At 32.0% G+C, this 27,948-nt stretch overlaps 2 protein-coding genes across 2 annotated transcripts in view; one reads left to right on the forward strand and one right to left on the reverse strand.

Moving 5' to 3' along the window:
* The window catches only part of LOC140444610 (opioid-binding protein/cell adhesion molecule-like), a 729,647-nt gene extending 721,182 nt beyond the window's left edge, over positions 1-8,465 (forward strand). Inside the window, exons 8-9 of the mRNA XM_072536370.1 lie at positions 3,656-3,955; positions 7,108-8,465. Of these exons, the coding sequence (XP_072392471.1) occupies positions 3,656-3,955; positions 7,108-7,422 (615 nt within the window). The 3' untranslated portion in view covers positions 7,423-8,465. The remainder of the gene's footprint in view (positions 1-3,655; positions 3,956-7,107) is intronic.
* Positions 8,466-23,673: 15,208 nt separating this feature from the next.
* MED8 (mediator complex subunit 8) lies at positions 23,674-26,246 on the reverse strand. The gene is made up of 4 exons (XM_072533790.1): positions 25,968-26,246; positions 24,999-25,244; positions 24,688-24,858; positions 23,674-24,196 (listed from the first exon to the last, which is right to left on the reverse strand). The coding sequence occupies exons 1-4, from the start codon at positions 26,193-26,195 to the stop codon at positions 24,002-24,004; spliced, it is 840 nt and encodes a 279-aa protein (XP_072389891.1). The 5' UTR covers positions 26,196-26,246; the 3' UTR covers positions 23,674-24,001.
* Positions 26,247-27,948: the final 1,702 nt, after the last annotated feature.

Below are 27,948 nucleotides of genomic sequence, written 5' to 3' on the forward strand. Positions count from 1 at the left end.
ATTCCCATAATTTTTTTTAGGTTTCTTATTTTTTTATTGACAATTCTATTTATACCAGAGCAAATAGGTATATTTTCATCAAAATTCCTTTGTTCATTGCTATCACCATCATCAGACTGGGACTGACGACATCGAGGAATATACTCATTATCGGAGTCTGAACCTAATTCGTCTTCACGTAGTTCTCCATTAAAAGAAATATACTCATTATCTAAATCTGAACCTAAATCGTCTTTACTTAGTTATCCATCACCAGGCATAAAGTTAACGTATTTAGATGAGCTATAAACTACTCAGGATCCATTCTGAAAACAAAAACCAAATGATAATTTTTCGAAAAACGGTATAACTAAAATAAGATTGAGTGCATTCGAAATCATTTATGGATTTTACGGATTTATACCAATTTAGACGGAATGCATACAAACCATATATGGCTTGATAAGAAATGACATCATAAAGCTAGTTAATAATATGAAATTCGATGTAGAGAAATATTTATACAATAAAAAATAATACTTACTTTCTCCACAAAGTTTTTTTCAAAAAATACATTCAATATTTCGATAAAAAATATTGCTTCAAATTGGAGTCTCACATGGTCCGCTTGCCATTATGCTAATTTCAATACTGATTTCAGTACTAAAAATATTAGTTAGTTGAGCGAGTCGATTTAGTATGAAAAATGTGTGCCTGTGTTTGCAACTATCTTAATTTTAATTAGTATGTAGGCATGCGCTCTACCAATTGTGTATTAATAACCTAATAATAAAGTTTGATTTATGATTAGAGTAAACAAAACACACAGGTAAATAATGACTGAAAAAGAAGCTGCAATTATGTGCAGTATCTTTAATTGTAATAATGATGCTAGCAATAAAGAAAAAAAAATCATACGCTTCTTTAAAAAAGTGTGTATAGAGAAAAAATGGATCGAAAGAAGAAGCTTAGGCAAAGGAATATTATATATGTTGAATGAAAAATTATTAGTAGAAGACCATTTGGCATATAAAAACCTTTTACAAATGACTAATAATATTTTGTTTAAAAAATTGTAACGAATAGTTGAGACTAACCTCATTTTTAGTTAATATCATAATATTTCATCATTTTTAGTACAAGAAATTAGAACATGCTCTAATTTTTAGTACTGAATCGGCGCGCGCATCTAATTTGTATGTACAATAAGTTTAGTACTAAATTTAGCATAATGGCAAGCAGACCGCAGACCTAAGGAACCGTTCATTCACTACACGTGTACAAACGAATGAGGTTATAACAATCTTTCTCTTGACTGGCAGGCAACCAAACATCGATGGCGTCATGACAAAAAGGCATAAGCGCCAAAATTTATAAATTTATGTTTTGGTATCAAAATAAAATACATTTTACGTCCTATTGACTATTAAAATGACGCAGCTGTAAAAAATTCCAACTCGACTAAAACAAGCTTTGAATTTTCTATCCGCCAAACGAGTTTCTTAAAAGATGTGACACCGAAATCTGTAAGCGACAAGATCCGTAGTGGAAGGTGGTGCTTACGTCTTGGGTCTGAAAACGTGGTTATATCAATAAGGTAAACAATAATTTAAAATATTATTAATATTTAATGTTTTGTTAAGCGTTTAGTTAGATTATTTATCTTAAGAAATCATAATATGCCATAAGAATGTACAATTTTACCGACTGTCGGTTAGGCCTTTTCAGAAAAAATTTTTTCATTTATCTAACCGCCATTTGGCCAGTTAAAATACACTATGACTTAGATTTGCCATAGAAAAGTTACTACTTAACCGACTTAAATAAGGTTTGAACCTAAATAAAATATATATTGACTTTGTTGTATAGTTTTTTTTTTAATTTTAAAGTTATATTTTGGTAGTAATATTATTTTAAAAAACTAACATTTGAATGGCGCTTACTTCTTTTTTTTTTAATGGTTTTTAGAATGGTTTCTCGGAGGCAGAAAATAATGAATCTTGCATTGCAATCCATTTGCAATCAGAAGAAGGGAAGATCAGAAAAGCAATGTGCAGGAATCCAGCGGAAATAATAAAAACCATGGTTCATTTTCCACTGAAAATGAGGTCCTCAATGAAGCGCTAAAGCATGATATTCTTTTAGAGCCTGTACTAAAAGACCATGAACAACAACTCCAAATGCCTAGTTCTGTTCTAGATGATGATGCCATTGTGGATTTCAGTTTTCCTCAAGTCTAAATTTGAATATTGATAGCCGTTTATTTTCGAATATTGATGAAACTGCCGAAGAAGAGACTGATTTATTAACCTGTGATAAAAAGCTTGTACCTTACTCAGATAGTGATGATACTGATGATAGTAGTAATAATGCCGCAATAGTATTTAGTTTATTAGTTGATGATAAGATAGGTGGTAATGATTTTATACAACAAAATGATTCTCCGAATCCGACTCCGAATCAGATTCATCATCCTTGACAGTATTTTTTAAAAATGAGACTGAAATTGACAGCATTAGTTCTAGCTCACTACGTTCTAGCTCATCAACTGGTTAAATTTTCTGTTATATCGGTTCTTCGTTTCTATTAGTTTGTTTTGTTATTGATAAATGTTATTTTCTGTTATCAAATTGTGATTTGCATTTTATTTCTATTAGTTTTATAATACAACTTACTTAGTTATCAATGTAGAAAAAATGGTACGTTTTAATAGTTTTTGTTGTTTTTTACTTAATATAACGTGATAATTATATTAACTTTTATTTTTGTATTTTTTTACACCAATATAACTCTAAGAAACTCATAAATATATTATTGTGTATTGTTTAATTTGTATTATTTTTACTTAATTGTTATGCTTTAAAATGAAAAGATTTATTCTCCATTTTTGTTATAATTCCGTAAAATTAAAAGGCGTACAAGTTCCTAAGCGACATTTTTTCATCAAAATACTTTTTTCGAAATATGGTAACCGCCTTTCAAAAAGGCTTAAACACCACAGAACTTAACATTAAAGGAGTAAGCACCAAAATGTTAAATATCTCATGTTTATAATAATTGTTTTATAAATAACATATGGTAAGTCAGAGTGCCTCAGTTCGATAATAATAAAATGCCAAAAAAATGTAAAAAAAGAAATATTAAGCGATATTAAACGTTTTTTGTGTCTCCTGAAAAAAACTGTCAATGGCGCTTATGCCTTTCTGTCGTGACACCGTCGACATACAGATGCGTAGTATAATGAGTACTAGCTATGATGTAGTCAGACTTTTCGATGGGTGGTGGATATTATGCATACTACAACACTTTGAAATTTTAAAACCATAAAATGCTTCGTAAAATTTAAGACGAAAAAATGAAACTAAGAATCTTATGTGGAATGCAAATGGCATTTCACTTTAATCTGTGTTATCTGAAAGAATTACAAACCAAACCTGTTAAACGTTGGGTATACAAAGTATCTTCATCTTTCCAGTTTTATATGTCCCTTATGTGTGTTTTTATACTTGATTGATTAGTAGGTTTATATGAATATTTATTACCAGTTTGTTTATTACGTCATTATTACTGTATTACGTTACATTTAGATTTTATGTTGTTCAAAACTATGTAAACTTTCATATTTTCACAGCATTTATTTTTCAGTCAGATATCAGACTTTTACTTTTTCTTTTAGGTGATGTGGTATCAAGATTCCTTCATTCTACAACCCACTGACCGTCGCCAGATGGCAAAAAATGGAAACACGCATACGCTAACCATTCGAAATATTCAGTCGTCGGACTTCGGTAATTACAGCTGCATGGTATCTAATTCGATAGGAAGGGACAAGAGATATATGGAATTGTCTGGAAAGCCCGGTCCAGCTAAAATTATCAGCGGACCGTATTCAAATCCCCACGAGTATGATTTGAAGTGGGTGGTGCAGTCTGTTTTCCCCATTATTGAGGTCAGGATACTCTATAGGAGGATAATAGTAAGTCTAGTTATATAACTGCAAATATCCGAGAAGAACCGATTTGGAATTAGAGTTACTACAAATATAATTGGAGCCAGTAGGTACACAATGGTAGTAATATTCTGATCAGCGTAACTAAGTGTAAACATTATCTAATAGTATATTTGAATTAGATTTATTCCAAAACGTAGGCTAAAATTGTTTGTTTATTTTTGGTAAAAGTTATTTTATATTAATTTGAGTAAACGTTCAATTAAATATTTTTAATCGCATTTGGGGCAAATATAACGAAAATTAAACCTGTTTGGTTTGGTAAGAAAGGATGCCCAGAAGTTGGATATTATTTTGGATACCGTAAAATAGGGAGGAATTGATCCAAAGGGGCGAAATTGATAATTGCGAATGATTCTGAATATTTTAATTGTCCCTGAAATCTAAGAAGCTTAACAAACGGTTGACAACGTCGCTTTAGTTAGTAAACACTAGCACAGGTGAAACCTGTGATTGTTTAGTTGAAGTAAGTATATTTTTTATTAAAAAAAGCTTGTTTTAATTATGACTATATTTTTAATAGCTTCTTTAGCTTCCTAACTTTCTGGTGCCTGTGAAAACTACAAAAAAAACTGTGCGATTTTAACTAATTATCTTAATAGTTACATGTTCTCTGTTAACACATGTAAACACTCTATTTTTAAGGGTATCATAATTTACTTGACTTAATTGATCAGGTCTGTGGGAAAAAATTGATCTCCTCCGCGGGCGAGTTTGATAACATTTTTTCTGAAGAAATCTTAAATTAGTGCTTACTTTTCAGAAAAAAAATGGTTCGAAATTAAATATGAAAACTTGATGCTTATTTATATAAAGACTATGACGAATTAAGGGCGAAAAATGCTCTCTAGAAAGTTCTTGAAGAAGGATGGTCCTTAAGTCGCGCTGCCGAAGAATATAAAATTTCCTATGGAACCCTTAATAACCGCTATAATGGCAGACATGGAAGAAAAAATGGTGGGTAGACTGTATTTTCCGTGAACGAAGAAAAAACCATTATACAGAGTGCTGCAATATGCGGCGAGTCGGAATTTCCCCTTGACTTGCGAGATATAAAATATTTAGCCAAAAGTACAAAAAAAATTTACCTGGAACTGACTGGGTATATTCATTACTGAGACGGTATAGAGGAGAAATTACCCAAAAAGTGGCGACCAATATTAAAAGACCTTCGAGAATCTGCGTAGAGAATTAAAAAGTATTCCACCTAAAAACATATTCAATTATGACAAGACCAATGTACAAGATAATCCTGGAAATAAGAAACTGATATTTCAACGCGGGACCAAATGTCCCGAACGTGTTTTTAATTTTACTAAAGCAGCAAAGACTATACTGATATGTGCTTCGGCTTCAGGATTGCTGTTTTCACCATATATAATTTATAAAGCAGAAAAAAATGTAATTACAATGGACTGAAAATGGTCCAAAAGGATTATCTTGCTGTACTGACAGATGCTGCTCTGTATGTTCTCGGTATAATGGCACCCATCATGAATGAATAGATTCACAGACATTTACGGATTGGTTTACTTTGACATTTTTACCACATGCTAAACGTCTTAAAGGGCGAAAAATCATCATAGGAGATAAGCTTTTCTCACATTTTACCGATAAGGTGTTATCTTTATGCGAACAAAGCAAGGTGGGTTTTATATGTTTGGTCAAAAACTCATTACATTTGACCCAATCACTTGATGTCGGTTTTTTCCGTCCCTTTCAGATGGCTTGGAGGAAAACTCTTAGTGATTGGAAAAATTGTCTTCTTCTTCTTTGAGTGCCTCTCCTATCGGAGATTGGATATCATTAGGGCGATTCTAATTATCTATCTAAGGACCAGACTGTAATTATTACCAGGCGATTTTCTTTCTGACAATTTAGCTTAATGACATTTTAAAAAAGGTCAAACAGTCTTTTATGCCAACTGAACAACCATTCTCCGTAAGTCACTTCGAGTAAGCTTAAAAAACGAAGCTATCTTTTTACTTCTAATAGTATCTATAGCTTTTTTTATTTTTTATGGACTCTACTTCTTCTACTTTGGCTTTGGCTTAGGCATCCTGAAATAGAAAACCAAAAGAATACGTTATATGCGATGGAATCTGACATTTCTACACAAAAAATGCAGGGTTGGATTTAGGATCAACATGGGGTCCGATTTGAACAACCCTACTATCAGATTTAAAATTAAAATAACTTTTTCGATAAACGTCGAAATAAAATAACTTGGATAAGCATGATCCCCAATCCTTTAAAGAATGTATATAGAGATTATCACTTACTTTTCAGTATCCTGTTAATAGAAATCAAAAAGTAGGTCTTAATTGTTTGATTGCCCTCAAAAATTTTATTTAATTTTTCTTAATTTTAATTAATTGTTATTTAGGGCCGATTTTTCGAACGCTAATCATAACTTGATTGTAATCAAATATTTAATTAAAATCAAATACGTCACATTTTGAGGTTATGTTGACTGATTTATTTTATTAAATTTTATTATTTTGCGTTTTAATTTAAAATAAACTATAATTAAACTCTTTCTGATGTTAATTTCATGTTTTTATTTACAAATCAGTAATAATAATAAGCAATTTTTAATAATTTTGGCAGCTGCTGTGACGTATTTGATTGTAATTAAATATTTGATTACAATCAAGTTTTGATTAGCGTTCGAACAATCGGCCCTTAATCTTATTTAGTTTATTTTATTTCATTTTGGTAAAGGATATATAATATTTGGACATATAATAAATAATATATTATACGCCATTGATTTTACCTTACAATAATAATTACAGTAACCTAAAATTTTAGCGATTTTCGAAAAAATTAATTACTGTGAAGTAGTAAAATTTCTGATTAACGTTATTTGAATCATTAATTTGTAGAATGAATTAGCAATTAATCAACCGTATCGTTTCAAGAACAAAATATGATTGAAATGTCAAATGTTGGTAGTTCAGATTTATTTCCTAGGTGGCGTCGTTTCCTTACTGGACAAACGGTGTGACCTGGCATCATAGCCTTTTATATAGATAGATATTGTACAATAATTAAGAACTTATTAGAATAGCAATATAATATTTTCATACTTAAACATATGTTTGTTTTTTTTGTAGTCAAATGCATCCTATCACCATCCTGGTCATTGGCACGATCTGCTTGTGAAGCCAGCTCAAAACTACAACCCTACAACCAGTGAAAGAAACCAGCGGTATCAACTGACAAACCTATTCCCCGATTCTGTTTACGAATGTTTGGTTCAAACGAAGAATCAGCACGGCTTCGGGGAACTCTCCGATCTTCACCAATGGTCGACGTCGCCGAGAGGTAGATTCATCGTTCAGAGTGGTTGTGATAAGACTAGAAAACAATCGGTAAAATATTTTATTGTGTTGGCGATCATCTGGATTGTAGATGTACTTAGAGCGTGAAGTGGGATAAAAAAGTGTACGGATTATTTTTTTATTCGATTCGATTGTGTATAAGCTGTCCAAATGTAAAATAAAAATTTAAGGAGTTTTATCCATTTCATCCTGCCACAGTTATTATGATAACCCAGTTTCAGTTTTATTATCGTGTAATAAATAGTTTACTGATTATTACGCAAAATAACATGACTTATTTAAGCAGCAGAATCAAATATGACTAATAATCAATTCAAACTCATTTCGCTAAAAGCGTTATTGTTAAATTAAAATAAAATCCTGAGTTATGTTATATTAAAATGCAGTTCTAAATATTTAATTTGTTTTGTTTTCAAATTCTTTATTTTATACCCTTTGGAATCAAAGTTGCTGTTTTTTTGTTTATTGCTTTTAGTTCAAACCACTACTGATATTCTTATAAATTAATTTTCTGTATTTTAAATCGTTTTTCGTCTAAGATAATTTGTAGATCAATAGACAGGTCGAAAATGTTGTTCAACCAAATTAACAATCCAAATTATAATGTTCAGATATTGTCGATTTTTAAGATTACAAAGTATTCTGCTTAAGATGCCGTCATCTTTTTTTTTCTGGAAGCCGCTTGTACTACACTATTCATACTATAGTTCCAATTATTGTACATTTTCCATTATCTTTATACAAATCCTTGGAACTTTGGCAGATCTGCTATGTATAAACTCTCCGCCAACAACCTATAGACCGTTTATTTGGCTCTTGCATACCCAGAGCTTTTGTATCAGGGCGTAAATGGTAATAGTAAATTCTAGGGTTTTACCTAGTTTAGGGTCCTACATGCGATGGTTTGCCAGTAGGACCCTGAATAAGGTTTTTTAACATATTTGTTTTATATAACACCTGTACGGGGTTTGTATACTGCTATCTGGTCACAAATGACTAATTATCGGTTATTTTCTAACCTAACTTAATAAACAGCAAATACTTAAATCTAAGAGCTTACCCTATGGCTTACGCTTATTTTGTCTATCAACTAATTCACCACAATTAACATGCAATAACATCACAGCACTATACTCTGCTTTTTAAAGTAAACTGTTAAACATTTACACTAACTCAAATGGTTTTGTCCTTATGAGTATTCTCTTTAGTTCAGTGTTGTCAAGAAGCTGGATTCCCTCGACATTCACATGACTATACAGCCTATGCTCATGACTTGCTGCTTTTCTCTTGATTACTTCGGACACAGTTTCCATACCCAGGTCCTGGTGGAGGTTGCTGTTACGACTATACCAAGGAGCATGAACAATGTTCCTCGGTACTTTGGTTTAAAATCTCTGTATAATATGTAGATTACTACCTTTGGTACAGCCCCAGAGTTGGCACCCATATACCCATACTGGCCTCAGTACTTGCTTGTAAATGGATAATTTATTATGAATGGATAATGTTGAATTTTTTCCAATCAGCCAATACAATTTCTATATCAAAGCTCCGCTTTTTTCTTTTTGACATGGACTTTCCAGCGCAGCCTCGCGTCTAGGGTGATGACCAAGTATTTTGCCGATGTTGCATAAGAAACTTGGGTATCATTTATTTTAACTGGTTAAAGTTAATGTGTGCAGATTTAGTCTCATTTAATTTTATTCGCCATTTTCTGGTCCAGGCCTTTATTTTATTTACTGATAGTTGCAACTTATTAGTCGCTTCTACACTAGTGTCTCCTATCGCTAGTATGGCTGTATCATCCTCGAAGGTGGCAATAGTGTTTTGTTCTAGCTCTGGAATGTCACACGTATATAATAGGTACAGGACCGGACCTAATGTAGCTTGTGGCACGCCAGCTGATCTCCCTTAAGTCGGTGTACACTTTTTCTTCTTTTACTCTGAAATATCTATTCGCAATGTATGATTTCTGAATACTGTTTAGGCATGAACGTTCTTAGTTTATAGTTTAAATCCTCATGCCAGACTTTATCAAACGCCTGTGCTACGTCCAAGAAGATTGTAGAGCAGACTTTCTTTTCTTTTAATATTTTTTGTATTATATTCGTTATTATGTGAACTTGATCTATAGTGGAATGTTTATTTCTGAAACCAAATTGATGATTTGGTATAAGATTTTTTCTTTCTATTACTGGTTTTAATCTTTTCAATAGAAGTTTTTCAAATAGTTTTAACATCACCGGAAGGAGTGATATTGGTCGATAGGATGTCACTTCATTAGGAGGTTTACCTGGTTTGGCGATCATAATGACTTCGGCTACTTTCCAGAGTCTCGGAACATATCTCAACCTAAAAGCAGCATTTATTAGATGTATCAGCTTAACTATAGCTTTTTTTGGTAGATTTTTTAATAGATCTCCTGTTATGAGATCATACCCTGGAGATTTCTTGGGATTTAAATTCTCTTTTATCTATGTTGATACTTCTCTAAATGGTGTCAAGGTTATTCTTTCTTCGGTTTGGAATGGTTCTTCCCATCTCAGTTCTTCACCATCATTGTCGTTGGGTTTGAACGTGTTTTAATGATCTGCAAATCGTTTTGCTTTCTGTTCGTTACTTCTAGCCCAGTTGCCGTTTTCCAACTTGATAGGAGAAGAATGAATAATTGGTCTCTTCATTCTTTTTGATACCTTTCATAACGAATAATATGTGTTCTGGTCAGCTGTTAAATTATTTAAAAATGAATTAATTGTGGAATTTTTTATATTCTGTATCTCGCTTTTTAGTTTTTATGTAGCATTATTTAGACTAGTTTTGTGTCGTGGAGCTCTGTATTGTATTGAGTATTTTTAGGAACCAGCTGTACTTTATACAAAATTTGTCCAAAATTTTACGCTAAATCCAAAAATACAATAATTTATATGATTTTTTAATAAAAATCTGAATTAATGGCGAATTTCGGTATTACCGTGAAAGTAATTTAACTTTGTAGATCAGCGAGATTCTTTTTATAAGTAAGTAGGTATATTTTGGCATTCTACGTGTACCAAAATAAACCACAATTCTATCGAACATGTTTTATTTATTTTAAAAATACAGATAATTGGATAAAACTACTTATAATATGAATCGTTTTACCTATAATGTGTTTGTTAATTTATGTTAAATGTTGTTTATGTAAACTTATTTTAATAATATGCTTTGTAAAAAAGTAAAGACACTTTATTAAAAATACTAAAACCGCGACTTTTACACATTTTCAAAAAATAATTTTTATGGTGTATATTTAATGACAGTTTTACGTATATATATATATATATATATATATATATATATATATATATATATATATATATATATACACAGGGTGGGGCATTACTGCGAGGAAGTCCAATTACTCATTCGTAGTAAGAGATACGAAAAAAATTATTCAGGTAAAAGTTGGAACACAGAATAGAACCATAGATAGAACCATATTCTAAAAATATTTTTTAATATATAGGGCCACCCATATTGATCGGCTGGAACAAACTTATCTTTTTATTTTAATCGAACACCCTACATATGTTTACATTTTTGGACTCTTCTCGACGTCCTCGTTTTCTTAATATAAGGTTTGGCAGTTTTATACAAGGTATTATAAAAGATAATTACGTTTTTTATTATTAATTTTGTAGCAAAATAACACCGTGTAAGTTTATAGGGATTTGATGTCAAAAAATATATTTATTTGTAAAAGATTTCTTATATAGTATATTTTTGTCTAAAATTATTATTGTAGCAAAATATTTAATTTTGTTATACAGGGTGGATCGAAACTCGGAACGAGTAATTTCTGAGTTTTCTTAAATGGAACACCCTGTTTTTAAGTATTGTAATGAAATGTTATTTTATAATATTTTATTATTTGTTAAGTATTCCCTATACCTAACTGATTTAATTTGTGAGTTATTGTGATTTTTTGTGCCAAACATTAATTGCAACAAAAATTAAGTGAAATTTTATCAGGATGGCCATGAAAAATCATAATAATCTAGACTGACAGAAAGAGAAGGGAAAAAAGAAGGGTTCTATGATATAATTTAAAGGAATTCCACCCCAAACATTTCATGATCATGTTGCTTGAATGTGGGTGAAAATTTTCTTGTAAATTAGAAGTTGACTATCTAATAGTGGAAATGATGTTTGTTTACAATACCATTCTTGTGGAAAGTAGCTTCATCTTGAAATAAAACATATTTCAAGAAATATGCATTTTGAATTTGTCCTGCGCCCTATGACAAAATTCTACTCTTTTATTATAGTTATCCTCATTAAGCTCTAGGTGCAACTGTGCATAATATGAATGTATTTTGTTCTTTTTTAAAATTCTTCCTGCAATACAAATCCTAATTTCAAAATAATGTGCAATTTTCCTTGTACTAATGCGGATTCTCTCCATTAAGGATTACATTAAAAACTCATTTTCTTTATTTTCAATAAGTTTTGTTCGATCAGATTTTTCGTAATTTACATGTCCAGTCCAGTTGAAACTATTATAGTAAACTTTGAAAAGCTTCTGTTCTTAGTTGTTGTCTATCTGGGAATATCTGATTAAATTTTTTGATTTTTAATTTGAATTTTTCATGGCCATCCTGATAATATTTCACCTAATTTTTGTTACAATTAATGTTTGGTTTAAAAAAACACGAATAACTCACGAATTAGAGCAGTTAGGGAATCCTTAATAAATAATACAGTAGCATAAAATAACATGGCATTACAATACTAAAATACAGAGTGTTCCATTTAAGAAAATTCTCATTCCGAGTTTCGACCGACCCTGTATATCAACATTAAATATTTCGATATGTTAATAATTATAGACAATAGTAGACCATATTAAAAATCATTTTAAAACAAATATATTTTCTTATATATAATAAAAAATATAATATAAAATTTAAAAATATACAGGGTGTTCCATTAAAAAAAAATAAGTTTGTTCCCGTCAATATGGTTGGCCATGTATATTTATTATTTATTACAAATGAGTAATTGGACTTCCTCACACTAATGCTACACCCTGTATATAATTAAAAGTAGACAAAAATTAAATTATGAAAATGTAAATTTTTTCCAATGTATAATGTAAATGCAAGTTTTTTAAACAGGTAGAATTTCGTAATACTTTTGTCATGCTTTTAGTATTAGAATTTCATTCATTCATTTCATTTTAATATTAGAATTTCGTAATACAAAATGCATGCCCTCAAATTTAACCCCCTACTGCCCCGCATCCACCAGCAGTTTTTGTTACAGCAAGTGTGGTCGAGTGGCACATCATTTGACAGGTATTTTTTTCTGTACATGACACTCTATTTTTTTTTTTTTTTAATTTGCGGATAAATCTTAAGATAATTTTGGATTTAACTAATTTATTGGTTGAACATCATTTCATCAGATTAACCAATTAAGTTCGAAATGATCTCCTGTTACCTCCATACAATAACACAGTCTGTTTTCAAAACTTCTTCGTACATTTGCAAATACGGCGGAGTGGCGTATATTATTGATTTTAGGTATCCTCACAAAAAAAATCTAAAGGCGAAAGATCCGGTGATCTGGCCGGCCACTCTATTGGACCCCTACTGCCAATCCAATGCCCTGGAAAACGTTGATTCAAAAATTGTCTTACGCATGTGTTATAAAGTCAGTTCACCCTTTAAAATATTATCATCAGATTCCAATGTGTCAGTGATCAGCGGATCAATAACATCTTCTAACCGATCTAAATAGGTTGTTCTGTTGAGATTTACTTTAAGAATTAATGGTCCTATAACGTGATTCCCGTGAGGTGTTTGTGTATGTGTCTCCATGAAATAATGAGGATTACTGTTACTACAATAACTACAACTATGTCTATTAACTTCACCGTTTAACATAAAAGTGTACTCGTCAGAAAACACGTATTGTACAATCGATGTTGGTTATTTTTTATGATTTCACTAAATTCTTTACAAAATGAAGCCGACGATCAGGATCATCTTCGTTTAATTGATGAAGTAATCATATTTTATAAGGGTGAAATTTATTTCATTTTATAATTGGATAAATAGGCCATAGATGCTGATATACCAGATGCACGAGATAGTCGATAGACTGTCGGTTATCCATTTGTAAATGACCCAATACCATCTATTCAACCTCTTTATTTCGCACTCGACGGTGTACTTCGTGCTTTGTGTTGTTACCATCATCGGTAGATTCAAACTAGTAAAATGTTTAACGCATTGGTAACTTAGGGTAGACTGGGTACGGTGTAAGCAACGATCAAAGTCTTTGATGTGAAATAATATTCATTTGTCTTTAAATGAATGTCAAAACCAATAGTTCAAGTAAAATAGTTTGTAGGGAATATGTCATTTAAATAAGTGTGTGCGATTGTTACAACCGATCCCATACCAGGGGCGGTTGTAACACGAATAGGGGACAGTTGTAACATTCAAAAATAATACATAAATCACACATATAAAATCAGTTTTATTATTTTTAATCAGATTTATTAATCAAAAATACCAAACAAAATCAAAATCTTTAGTTCGGCTAATGGATTAAGTCCACAGTCAAAAGAAACCAACAGCACACACACAAAATCAAAATCAAATTATTAATAAAAATCATCAAACAAAATCTGAGTTTAAACAAATTATATTTTCCTATATTTAATCAGACTAATCATAGTTGTGGCATATAATAATATCTACTCCCATTAGTACAGGCCACGTGAGACCATTGTTTGCAGCTACCTTGGCACTGAATTAAACTGTAACAATAAAACACTGAAAACTTTGTTTTCAAACTTCCACAAAATTTATTTTAAATTGTTATCACTACAGCTGTTTCGGCTGATTGCCTTTCTCAAGTGATCTGTTTTTGGTATGGGTTTACACTTTATAGTCTCTAATGAAATAGGTTGAGGAGGGGAGAACTGTTTGTCTCAAGCTGGTCATTCAGAATTATATCTGTGTTTTTTAATTTGTTGATTTCCATAGATTCTAACAAAGATAGCTTAAGGCCTTTATTTTGAATGTGGAGAATTTTAAATTCGTCATTAAAAGAATGATTATGATCTAGAAGGTGAAGTGCGTATGTAGAATCTGTTTTTCTATTATTGAAAGCCCTTTTATGTTCTGCTATTCGTTTATTAAAATTTCTACCTGTTTGACCAATGTCGACTCGCTGAATAGGTCTCTAAGCAAATAAGACAATAATATTCTTCTTCTGATGATGATTCTGATGGTGTATTAATCTTCATTTTCTTCGCTTTTCCTTTCCCTTTATTTTTGATTACTTTTCCAGTAGACGATTCGAGTACTTTCTTCTTTGTTTGTCTATTTTTCAACCGTTTCTGTCGCTCTTCATAGTCCTTTCTAGCAGGTTCCTTTTCTTGAGTATCTGTGTAGATAGCAGACTTTTTGGTTTTTCCTAGTTTTCTAGTTGTTTTCCTGTTTCCTAGTTTTCTAGGTGGAGCTTTAGGTTAAGGCCGTAAAGTCTCAAGCGAGAACACAGAAGACAGTTCTGATGGCTGACACAAAACAGCATCACGAGGAGAGATGTCTGATTCCAGATTCATTGTACCAGCTTGCCATTCTTGGTTAGGTTCTAGAGATGTTTGTCTAGGCGGTGTTTTTGTTGTTTTGAGCTCAGCTATTTCAATTGGTGTAAGCATTTGATGGTCAATGAATGTTTCCTTTTTAGGATTGGCTGGGCGTACTATATTATTTGAATCACTGTTAGTAAATGGCTGCGATGCAGCCTCTTTAGTTGAAGCTCTATTTTCGGGCTCAGTTAGGCTTACTGCGCTGAATGAAGGTGGATCCTCATTCAATAGTGAAAGTGATAGTGATTCGTCATCAAGTGCAAGTCTAATTTTATGTTGATTAGAAATCCTCACCTCTTCAGTAACATTTGGATTAGGCATGTCTGTCGCGAACGATGGCGCAAAATCAATTTCTTGACAGTAATACTATCCCATTATCTTTGCAAAAATCTAAGGAGTTGATATGTATATAGGACGAATGATTGTCTAGCATCAATAATATCTTATGTGACAAAGAGGCATTCGTATGTTTTTATAAATGTTTAAGGAATATTATGAATGACTCTTCTTGCATCCACCCTGATGGATTACTGGCACCGATTGATCCCACTGGTCCGTCTCTAATGTTCTTGATATCTAATTCGAGGAAACACGAACATAGGTGAATGGCGTTGCCTAATGCGTTAGCTGCAAAAGCTAGTGCAGCAGAAGTAATTGCGTCCACCTGCCTTGTGCCACGTCTTGCAATAACTCTGTCAGGCTTCTGTACTGTAGTACCTAACGCCAGTTTCGTCGACATTATATATATCCTGAGGTTAAAAGTGATCGCGATCCATAACAGTCTGAAAATTATTATAAAACATATTGACATTATATCGGTTGAAACTTGTCGACCGAGACAGGCTTGTGGCTTGAGCAGCGCGGATAGATAGTTCGGAATTTTTCTTCATGAATGAACGAAACCATTCTTCTCTAGCCATTTTATTTTCCAGCCAAGTGGAAGTAGCGTTTAAATTATATTTTACGGTAAGTTCAAAGGCCGACTTTCTTACCTCTTTTGTGGAGAGACCAAAATATATATCCGTACAACGAATGAGATACTTCGCTAATTGACATTCTTGCACTTTGTTAAAAACTCTGTTATGAGCCACGTATCACATTTTAACATTTTACAGCTGTTCCTGGTCATCTTCATTTACTGCTATGTGCATTTACTACTTGTAACTCAAAAGAGAAACATAATTAACGCCGTACTTATCTGCTGCTCTTCTTAAAGAAGCACCTAATTTAATTTCATTGAAAGCGTTCTTGTACAACAATATGTCGTTTTCACCTCTCGAAGTCTTTCTTATGCGTTGCCTAGGCATTTGTAATACAAAATAGTGCCTATAAAATTACAGTAATGTTAAAATTACTGTTACAACCGTCCCCATGAAAATTTTTACAACCCCCCCCCCCCTTCCCCAAACCCCCCATTTTGATAATAAGACTGTCGCAAGCACGAAGTAGCATAACCTATACAAAAACGTATAAGCTTATTATAATCTCTAAACTGCGACGATTACATAAGCATATTTTGAAATACGTGATAATATTAATATTTTAATATTTAAGTTATAACAGAAAGAAATTCGTCAAAAATACTTACTTTTGGTTGACAAAACACAATATTCATTCAAAATATTTTACTCTTTTCTTTTCAGTCACGGGAATACCTTATTTCTCTGGACTATCACCAAATCTTATTACAGCTTCATCGTTTTTGCGAAAAGAAATCTACCTATTTATTAAAAATCATTTTCTCATTTTAGTTTACAGTTTTGTGAATAAATAATAAAAAATTTTACAACTTAGTGAAGTGTATAAATAAATATTTATTCTGTAAAAATGGAAACTAACTTTTAATTGGGTAATTTTTGTAGGATAGCAAACGATATTAGAATTCAGACTGTGTTAACGCAGTTTACTTTTGTCCAATATTTCTAAGAATAGTTCGAATAAGTGGAAAAATAATTACCTAAAACAGAGTGATTGTTGTTTTGACCAATTATATTAATATATTATCACGCCACAAAATATATTGTCTTTAATAAAGGTTCTTATGTTCGAAGGTACGAAGTTTTTCCTTTTTTATTGTTAGAAATCAAGTCTATTATTTGTCTAGATGACAGTTTTAGTTTGTTCCTAAAATAGTATTTGATAGTAGATGAAAATATTTATTCATTTTAAATACTAGTTATATACTGGCTCTCGGTAGTCCATTATTATTTGTTTAATTAAATTAAATAAAAATAATAAAATTTAAAAATACTGCCGATATTCCACAACAATCACTCTGTGTGTATAATTTTAAGAAAATTGTATATAATAGAAAGATAGTACATTCTGCATATTGCCTTGTATTAAAAATTTTCAATGTCATAGAAAGTATTTTAAACGAAAATAACGAATTTATAATACGACGGAACTGAAAATGTCAAACACCCGTCAACGGAGATCTATATTTTACTAATTTTTACCGATCTTATCTGTAACACTTTTAATAGAAGATATATGTAGTACTTAGACCGAGTTATCAACAAAGAGGTTTTACGAAAACTTTCGAAAGAAACAGAATTCAATGAAATAAAAATACGAAAATTACAATATCTAGCCCATGTGATGAGGGACTGATGAAAGAATGAAAGACTGTAGGAAAACGTAGCATTTGAGCAAGACGAATGTCTAGGAAATGTCTAGGCAAGGGACTATTATCAGTGTCCAGACATACTTCTATTGAGCTATTTTTCGATTGTAATGCCAAAGTAGAGTGACAACGGTTATCTTTTTGTTGCATGCCTGAAGTTAACGGGATACAATCATCTGCTTTATTAGCACAGTTAGTTTCTGACAATTGCACATTCTCTTTATCTTCTTGATGTTGATACGTGATAGTACTAGGAAGAAAAACTCCGATTTTATATTAGATGGTGTCATATTGTTTTGTCCCAAACAGTCGAAAAAATTGTCCCAAATCTCTGCTTAGTAATAACACGATCCCTGTGGACAGAATAATATTTCATAACTTCATCATCCCAGTAATATTCAAAAGCTCTAAATACAGTTTTGTCCATTGGTTGGAGCTCTTGTATAGTGATTTCGTATCTTTCGGCAGTTTCTACAATAATATTATAATAGGTATATTTTATTCTTTTAAAAAGTTTCAATATTCTTGCTGCCTTTTGCAGTCATTTGAACAACAGCACCTAGAGGTAATGAGTCAACCCATTCTGGCTTACTACGTTTACCCTTAAAAAGCACCATTGGAGGGATTGCTGTACCAAGAGCAGTACCACAAGAAACGATGGTAACAGTTTGTCCATGATTGTTTGCAACAACATGTACTCTTCTTGCGCCTTTTTGTGCCAAAACTTTCTGCTGATGGTGAAGTGTTAACCTGCAACCTTTCTCGTCTACCTTATTATATCCGTTCGGGTTTATCGATTATAATACAGATAATACGTTGAACTAATTCTGCTTCTTGGGCATTTGTAAGTATAATTTTTCGCCCTAGACAAGACTTTACTTGCTTTCACTCTTCTAAATATCGTCGAAGTATCCGCCTTGGGATATAATATATACGACTAGCTGTGTTAACTGAGGTTCCATTTTCCTCCGCTCTTAAAGCTGCTGACAAATCTTCTTTGGTCCAGTTGCCTCGTATGCCCCTGCACTGATAGTGAGATAGTGAGGCATTTTTTATTTCTGTAACAAAAGAAATCATATCAATACAGCAAGCAAAATATTTATTGTAGAGTAATAGGACCACAGGAAGATAAATATGGCCATGGCCGTATAACCCTAGTTTTCACCTGGCCATATTTTACTGAACATTAAGTAAAAATTCATACATCATAATAAGGCCCTATGGCCTTATTTGATAATTTTTCTCTAGAAGCATTACAGAATTTGAACATAATTTTTATTTTCTCTCCATTGAAATTTTTATACTCTTTCCAAGTCAAACGCAATATTTTATAAAAATATTTTTTTTTTGTGGGACACACGCTGGATCCATGTTTCGTCGACAATCACGAAACGACGCAGAAACTACTTCGGATTAAAGTGTATATGCTATTGTTGTTAATCGGTATTTCCATATTTCTACATTTGCGCTTCCACAGTTTTAGAGCTTGTTCTAAACAAATTTTAAATAATGTCGGGGAGAGACAGCAGCCCTGCTTAATGCCTTTATTCATTTGGAGTCCACTTGTCAGATTATTTCCAACCTTTACCTTTGAGTTATCATTAGCGTACAGTTCCTTCGTCGCATTTATTAAATTCATGCTGATGTTTGTTTTCTCTAACGCTTCCCATAATTTATAATGTGGTACGCTATCATAAGCCTTTCGTATGTCTACATACAATAAATGTACTTCTTGATTAACGGCTATTTTCTTGTCAATAGTATGTGTAAAGCAAAACAAATGGTCAACAATAGATCTACCTGTCCTAAATCCTGCCTGTTCCTCAGCCTCTAAGTCTTTATATTTGCTTTCTATTCTGTTTTTAATTATTTAATAATTTAATTTAATAATTTATAATAGTGATTAGAATAAATCAAAAAACAGATTCAATCAAATACGTGTTTTTATTCGTAACTAATAAAATAATTCGTAAAAAATCCTTTCTATGACATGCATGCAAATATACTGTGATTTATTTTTGTACTTAAGTTTAATATTAGTTTTTGTTTAAAAAAAAAGAGTACTGAATACATTTTGACAAAAATCAAAATTTTTAAATTACCATTGTAAAAAATTACTGTATACATACTATTACTTCTCGATAATTTCTGTATATACATGAGGAATTAATATAAACAATCTATGAAATTAGCTAATTTTTGCTTATTAAATTATTTGAAATTAACAAAAAACAAATTATTATGTTAATTAGCAGTTAGCAGTTAAATGTTACTTCTTCTTCTTAAAGTGTCCTCTCCTCAATGGAGGTTGGCTACTACAATTGCAAACTCCTCTGTCTTCAGCTGTTCTTATTAGCTGTTCAAAATTTAGCCCTGTCCATTGTCGGATGTCTTAGCCACGAAAAATCTTTTCCTTCCTAGTCATATTTTTCCCTCAATCATTCCTTTCACTATTAGTTGTGCATATTGGTAGTGTCATCGAGATCAAGTGCTTCAGACTGTTGAATAATGCCAACCTCGATGCGCATCGCCAAACCTCAAATCCTACCCATTGGCATTTTTTTTATGAACATTGACATGAAATTTAATAGATTAAACCGATATTAGCTTAATTTCATAGACGTTAAAATTCTGAGTTAAGGTACTTAAATTTTTGTATACGTTTACATCTATACCTAATTTGATGTTTGAATATTTTTTGTAAAAAAAGTCTTAATAAAAAAATTAAACAAAGCTATGTCTGTATTCTTTTCCCAACATTATACCAGTGAATATATTTGTTGATTATACCTAAAATACGACGGCGGTGTGATAAGTACTTAGCCTCACCGCTCGATGGTGCCACTATCGCAATCATTTTTTTGGAAGGTAAATCGCGCAGGGAAATCAAAGAACGCTTGGGTGCAGTGTACGGTGACTCTTCTCTTTCGGTAACGACCGTCCAAAAATAGTTTTAACGTGGTCACACTTCGGTTCTTGATTAGCCATGCCCAGTTGTCCCAAAAACGATTACTACGGAAGATAGCGTGACAAAAATCCACGATTAAAGTTACGCAATATAGCTGAGGCAGTAGTATATCTCCAAAAACCATTTGACTCATATCCTACTTGAAATTTTGGCCATAAGAAAGCTGTCAATCTGTCATCTCTGCTGCCCCAGCCTAAATGGTGACAGTTCGAATCGCAGCCGATGATAAGTTCTACCTTCTGACTGAGACAATGGTCTACCAGATCTTCCATTTCCTTTGTTGGTGGTAGGGTGGCTACATATAAGGGTAGGTAGACCGATGCTAGTATCAACTATCTGTTTTTGCCCTTTCCTCATGGGCATTTCACTTTAACCGCAGTTACGTCTGAGATGCAAAACTGCGCCATGGGGGAGGCTTTGATTTTCCTAGGAACATATATTGCTGTTCTCGGTTGTTGATTGCTTGGTAAGCTGAAAATTTGTCCGTTTAGACTGCTAAATCCAGTTATTATGGTCTTAGTTATACAAGGTTCTTGCCACCTTTTTGTGTTGGAGGTTGCATTGAATAATAGTAACCTTATTTGTTCCGACGTTCTTGCCCATGGCTTAGATATCGTTCCGGTTCTTTTAGGTGTTCATTTCCTCCTCGGTTGAGGATGGGGCAGCCTTAGTCGTTTCGGAGCCTCCTATGCAGAGTTCGTCGACCATCATCTGATGGTCTTCTCCCTGCTGTGGGACTAGGGGTGTCTCAGTCTCAGCAACCGTTGTCGGCTGGCTAGTGTTAGAGGTTCCTGGTTCCAAGGAGGTATCTTTCACTTTGTTGGTGCTTGCTTTTAGAGTCAATGATGTGAACGTGTAGCTCAATCTCATTTACATATCACAAAAAGATTACACGTATTTAAAATTAATATTAGTTCGCTAGACCTCCTTAATAATTTGAAGTGAAAATACGTTTCATTAGGAATTTTTAAACATTATTCTAAATTATTTTAAAATGAGCTTAACTGAATCCCAGGGAATTGAAATATTAATATCAATTGGAGTGGAATGATAAAACAAGAACGCATTCTGAGGTATGCAGATTATTTAATGAAAAGTACTTATCTTGACCGTCACATTTCCCAGTCTACGGTGAGTAAAATAGAGAAAAAATTCCGAGAATTTGGAAATGTCAAAGATCTTTCCAAACCTGGCAGATCAAAATTGAATGATTAAAAGAAATTGGATGTATTGTTAACTGTTGAGGAAAATCCACACAAGCCAACAAGAGAATTTTAAACAACAATAAATATCATCCGTATAAAATTCAACTACTATTAAACTACAATTTTGTGAAGTAATTACGAATAAATGCCAACGGAATCAGATGTTTCCCAAAAATATTCTTTTCTCACATAAGGTAACATTTACCCTATACGGAACGGTCAACAAATAAAATTGTCGATATTGGAGTACGCAAAATCCGCACTGTTATCATTTTGTAACATCTCTGCGATGATGTCATTAATTTCTTGCCTTATGCGGTACTTTAAATCATCAATATTGGTTGGTTTCATCATGTAAATTTCTTGTTTTTAAATAGCCCCTCAAAAAATAATCCAGTGGAGTCAGATCGCAAGAACGGAGGCCATTCAATTTCGACACTTTTGATCAAAAAATATTCGTACTGCTGCTACATGGTGAAGCTCCATCTTGTTGAAACCACGTTTCTATTAATTTCTGCGGGGTTAACAGTATCTGGGAAGCGGTATCGTAAATCAGTTGCTGAAACATTTTGTAGAAAGTTCAAATAACTCGGCTCAGTTACTGTACCGTCAAAGAAGGATGGTCCAACTATTCTGCTATTTAATATGCCAGCCCAAACATTCAATTTCTCAGGATACTGAGTGTGACCTCTCTCAAATGTTTCAACACCGTCTATTTTTCTGTCAAGAGATGAACGGTGATCATTTTGAATATATGGCTTAGACTAAATTGTTGCAATTACTGTTAATAAACTTAAATTCGTTCTATGGCACTATTATTTTACAAAATAAACAAAAAGATCCCATCTTACTTTTTTGACAACAAAACAACTAATAGAAGAGTCAATCGTGAAAGATATTCGATTCGGTGGCTCTTTGATGGAATGAAATAAAATAATGTTTTCCTTGACTATCCCTGTACAAAATAGAAAAATATTTACATTGCTGAATAGAGCATTGAAAACCCTTTTATTTTTTTTAGGGGTAACTACTACCCCTAGGGAGTTCAAGATACTACTACTACTACTTGTCGGTTTATACCGTTCTCCGCCGTTTTCCGACTTCCAATCGCCACTTAGTCCGGTTGTTCCATACATCTTCTTCTATGGCCCTCTCTCTCAGTTCTTTATTTATTTCTTCGCTCCAACTTTTTCTCGGTCTACCTCGTTTTCTCTTTCCTTCTGGTTGCCATTTTAATATTTCTTTTGGTATTCGTTGTTCATCCATTCTTTGTATGTGTCCGAACCAGATAAGTTGTTTTGTTGTTAGGTTATCTGTGATTGTTCGTTTGATTCCCATTATTTCTCTAATGCATTCATTGGTAATCCTTTCTCTTCTTAATCTTCCTGCAGCTCTTCTCCAAAAATCCATTTCCGTCGCTTTCAGTGTTGCCAGTGTTCTCTCTTTCAGTGGCCATACCTCACAGTTGTACAAAGTGATACTTTTTTACTATAGTCTCATATATCTTCTTTTTATTTTCTTTGCTGATGGATTGGTCCCATAAAATGCTGTTTAGCATTGTGATGGCTTTTCTCCCTGACGTATTTCTCTCTCTTATGGCTTTGTTTTATGGGAGTTCAAGATACATTTTAACAATCTCATTGGTAAAATGTATTTTCTAATATAAAAATTAACCTGTTCCGGGGTTTTCCATTTGTATTCATAATATTGTATAAAATGAATTTATCCGTTCCTTAAGGACTTCACTGTATGTATATCAAAAGTATGCCTTACCTCAAAAAATTTAGCCGCTCACAAAATTGCCTTAAAACGTGTAATAAAATAAAAACAGTGTTAAGAGATCTAAACCATTGAGGTAAAATTTCATATTTCTATAAATTTAAATACAACAAAATTTAGTTTATATCGCTTTATTTATTATACAAATTCATGCATTTATTCTTCGGAGATATAAAATGATTGTTTATAATATTATAAAAAAAGATAACTCATTTTTACAACAATAATTCACTTAAAGTTAGAAACTGAAAAAATAGGTCATATTATTTTCAATAATTTACATTTTTTTAAATTATATCCTCTAATAAAGTTATTTTAAATCTAAAATTTGCTCTAACAACACTAACACAACTTTTTTTTGCTTTTATCAATTTAAAATAAATAATCACTGCAATATCTCTTTAACTTAAAAAGTTGGCACAATAATAGTAGAGCCGAACTATTTACCGACCATATGGATGCATTTGACCTGCACTTTTAATATTCGTTTTTATCGCAGACGGAGCTTTATTCATCGCCATAGCTTGAGTAGTAGGAGGCATCTGGCCAGGGCCTGGTGGACCGCCTGGTCTTCCTGTAGGTGTTACCATCATTCCACCAGATGTTGGATTTGCTTGACCATTTGGACTTGGACCCATCTAATAAATAAAAGAATTTTAATACTAAATTGTTGTTTAAAACCAGTACATCATACATTAAACTAAATTCGCATTTATATGCAGATGTCTATAAAACAAAGTATTTCAGTAAAAGCGTATAATGAAAGCATAAGAAGCTCATTGATTGTTTTAGAAAAGATACAGATAATTGTGAAACTATTTAAAAAATGGCTGTAGACGAATTTATGTAGCAAAAATGGAGTAAAATAAGTCACTGGAAACCTGCTATCCAAACTCAAATAGTAGATTTCCTAATTCTCACTCTAGTAGTTGAAATATAGACTCTAATTAAAAAAAAATTAATTTTAGTGTGCGACCAGACTGTCAGAGCCAACAGTGTTTAATCATCCAAAGCTGTGATGGGAATTAGATGTATTTATGTTATATTATGATGCTGACGTAATTTAAAATAGGAGGATTACTATACTACCATACATAAATCAAATCAATAATTAATAATTTTTTGCTACCTTTAATCCTTTGCCCATTCCAACTGCAGTTACTAAAAGCTGTGTGTCAGCAACACTTGAATTTTGCTGCGTATTTCCTCTAGATGATGATTCCACCTCCCATTCTTCTCTTGCTTTACTCACAATATCCCAAACATGGGAAACAACCTTTTGATATGTTGCAATTTGTTTCTAAAATAAGATTTTAATATAGTTATGATTTGCTCTGAATAGGAAACAAAAAAAAGTTATATCAAAAATAAATTATATTTAATTGATTTTATTTTTAATAAAAAAAGAATTTTTGAAAACTATTAGAAAGATGATCTTACCTGAGCATTATCGTATTGCAAACTTAAAGCCTTGTTTTCCAATTGCATCATTTTTGTTTCTGCCATTGGTTCTAATTTTGTTCTAAGGTAATCAGGAACTAAGTCATGAGCAAATGTTGTTACTCTATGTTCAGTAATTTGTGCAAGTTGTTCATCTCTTTCAGGCGATAGCATTAGTGGTAAAACAGTCAAATTTCTTAACACTGGACATTTATCATGACTCATTACTTTGGAAAGAGATGTTAACTAAAATTAATACAGTCAAAGTTAATATCAGTCTAATAAAATTCACACAGACGACCAAGTGACATGTTACTAGAGAGATACTTAATAGATTTGTTCATAAATTCCTTCCAGTGATTTTTTTGTACATATAAAACCAAATCCTAAAGCATTTTTTTGCTTATAATTTAGGATTTTTAGTAAAATTATGTTTAATTATGTTTTTAATGCTAGTCTCAGCAATTTCTGTATTACTACTTTAACATAATCCATTACTGAGATATGTCTGAGAGTGGTCCTTAGTTGGCCACCTAGTACATGTAGGGAACAAGGATATTTGACTAACTTTTGCTATAATTAGAATTTTTAACACAATATTTTTTAACCCAAATTTTGGCCATAATTGAATATAGATGGTCACAGCGATATATTAAAGACATTATGGGAGTCAATTCAGAGTTTCTAGAATTTAATGAGAGTGCAGGTTGTTGCAATAAGAGACCAATTCCAGGATGTAAATTGGAAAACCAAGCTTGAATAGAAATCCAAAAAATTCTTGAATAGATAGATAGGGTGGATAGAAATATACCGAAAAATAGAAAAAAAAAATAGAAATATATCTATATTTCTTGCTATGGTGTTAGTTTAAATTGCAAGGAATAAAAGAAAATCGTCACGACTATAAAGCTATTTTCTCCATAATCAATGAAGGCCGATTATTATTACAAAAAACTACAATTTACTTACTTGTCCTGATATTAAAGCATAATTATCCAAAAAAGTTGGCCAATTAATAGCATCATATTCATTTTCAATTTTAAATATCATTGATGCTATTGATTGTTTCAAATCATTTACTCTTTGAATAATCGCGTCCAAAGCAGACTCAAGTTGTTTTTCTTCTCTTTGCTGCATACTTTGGTAGAAAACAGATTGAAAATCGGTAACTTTAAAAATAAACAAAATAATCAACATAACCTATTCCCTATAACTTCTTCTTTTCGTATTATAGGGGCTAATATTATATTATTTATCTATGTCCCAGGGCTATGAAATATACATAACAACCTATTCTATTAGCTGTATCGACTGCATCATTTAAGCTGTGAGCCACTGTATGTAGATCCTAGTGTCACAGTGTTCTTTTCACGAAATCATGAAAAAAAGACAACAATCAGTATACTTGAACCTGATGCTACTCTTCTGCCTTTTCCTACTCGACTATAGAAATGACCAAAATCTTTAAACTTGTCCGCACCTTTCCCTTTTCTTTTTGTGTCTATAAGGACTGTTACATCTAGTTTAAATCTCTTAATTTCTTTCAACACCTCGTCTAGCTTAGTTTGAATACTTTGTAACATTCCGTGTTCCAAAACTCATTAACCTTTTTCGTAAGCTCTGTTAGGACTGTCCGGCACTTTCTTTCCAATATTTTTTGCAATAATTGTTTTCCGTGTGATGGGCAGCAGACCCATCGTCACAACCTCCAATCCTGGTGGACCGGGAAGATTTCTATATTGGTCTTCTACCCTTTGCAGCGTGAAGCGCTAGGTTTTGGGTGCTAGAGACTTGCCCTCACCCTTCTCATGTTGAGATAAGATTTGCTGACTAGGTATTAGCTGTTCTTTTTATACTTTAAGATATTTCTTGGTATTTGTGATACCTATCGGATTAAGTTAGTACCCCAAGATCTAGAGGGACTGCCTACGGCGGAGTTTGATGTCTATTTCCAGTGTATGATAATATATATTCCGTTATGGATGACTTGTTAGTACTTAGTAGTAACTTTAGCACATGGGACATCAAGCTAAATGGTGCAATAATCGCCACATTAAGCATGATTGATTTTTACCTCATTCCAATGTTTTATTATTAATATTATTTTAATTTCTTGTACATGTACAATCGTGATATATTTTGTTACGCACATGGTAGTCAAATAGTATAGCATACTTACACACACCTTGCAAAGAATATAGACGCATTTTGTCCTACGATCCTTCCGAGTTAGCCACTTTTTTTTCAAAAATTCGCCGGGTTTTGTTTATAAATAATAAGCAATTTAAAAAGAACCGTTTGAAAGATTAAGAGTTCCAAATTTAGATAAAAAATATGAAAACGATTCCTTTAAAAATGAGCCGTTCGCGATGCGCCAAAGATAAGGCGAAGCGATTTTACTATTTCAAAAACTGAATTCATAAATTCAAATTGATAAAAGTCACAATATCTCCGGTTCTAATCAATGAAAATTGATGTTTTTCTTTTTTACTTTTCTCTTACTATTATTAATTATAAAAGGTTATGAAATTATAAGCAACTTAAATATTCATTTTAAAATCTTTTAAACAATAAATGTTACAAAAAATTAAGTTTTTAATTAAAAATCAAATCTATACGTTAATTTTTCTTTAATTAGGTTTATTATTTTAACAATTAAGTACTTTTTCTCAAAAACATTACAAATTTATTTTACAAGAAATATAAAGTTTGTATAAATACATACAATAAATATATAAGTATATAAATACAAATTATGGAATTAATCTGTAATATATACTTAATTGTATAAATTAGGTACGATTTACATAATTTTAATATTTTCATTTATAATTCTACAAAGTGTATAACAATTAATTTGTTAAAAATATATTTGTAATGTTTTTCAGTCAAGAAAAGTAATTTGTAACACATCAATTTGATTTTCAAATAAAAAATTTATTTTTTTGTA

The sequence above is a fragment of the Diabrotica undecimpunctata genome, chromosome 6 (genome assembly GCF_040954645.1).
Source record: "Diabrotica undecimpunctata isolate CICGRU chromosome 6, icDiaUnde3, whole genome shotgun sequence".
NCBI classification, from domain to species: domain Eukaryota; kingdom Metazoa; phylum Arthropoda; class Insecta; order Coleoptera; family Chrysomelidae; genus Diabrotica; species Diabrotica undecimpunctata.

What these genes read in the sequence shown, in the direction of transcription:
- MED8 (XM_072533790.1), bottom strand. Translation starts at nt 26,195, where the DNA reads ATGTTGATTATTTTGTTTATTTTTAAAGTTACCGATTTTCAATCTGTT. An exon ending in ATGCTTTAATATCAGGACAA is followed by an intron (nt 25,245 to 25,967) that starts GTAAGTAAATTG and finishes TATTAATTTTAG; the next exon opens with TTAACATCTCTTTCCAAAGT. An exon ending in TGCAATACGATAATGCTCAG is followed by an intron (nt 24,859 to 24,998) that starts GTAAGATCATCT and finishes ATCTTATTTTAG; the next exon opens with AAACAAATTGCAACATATCA.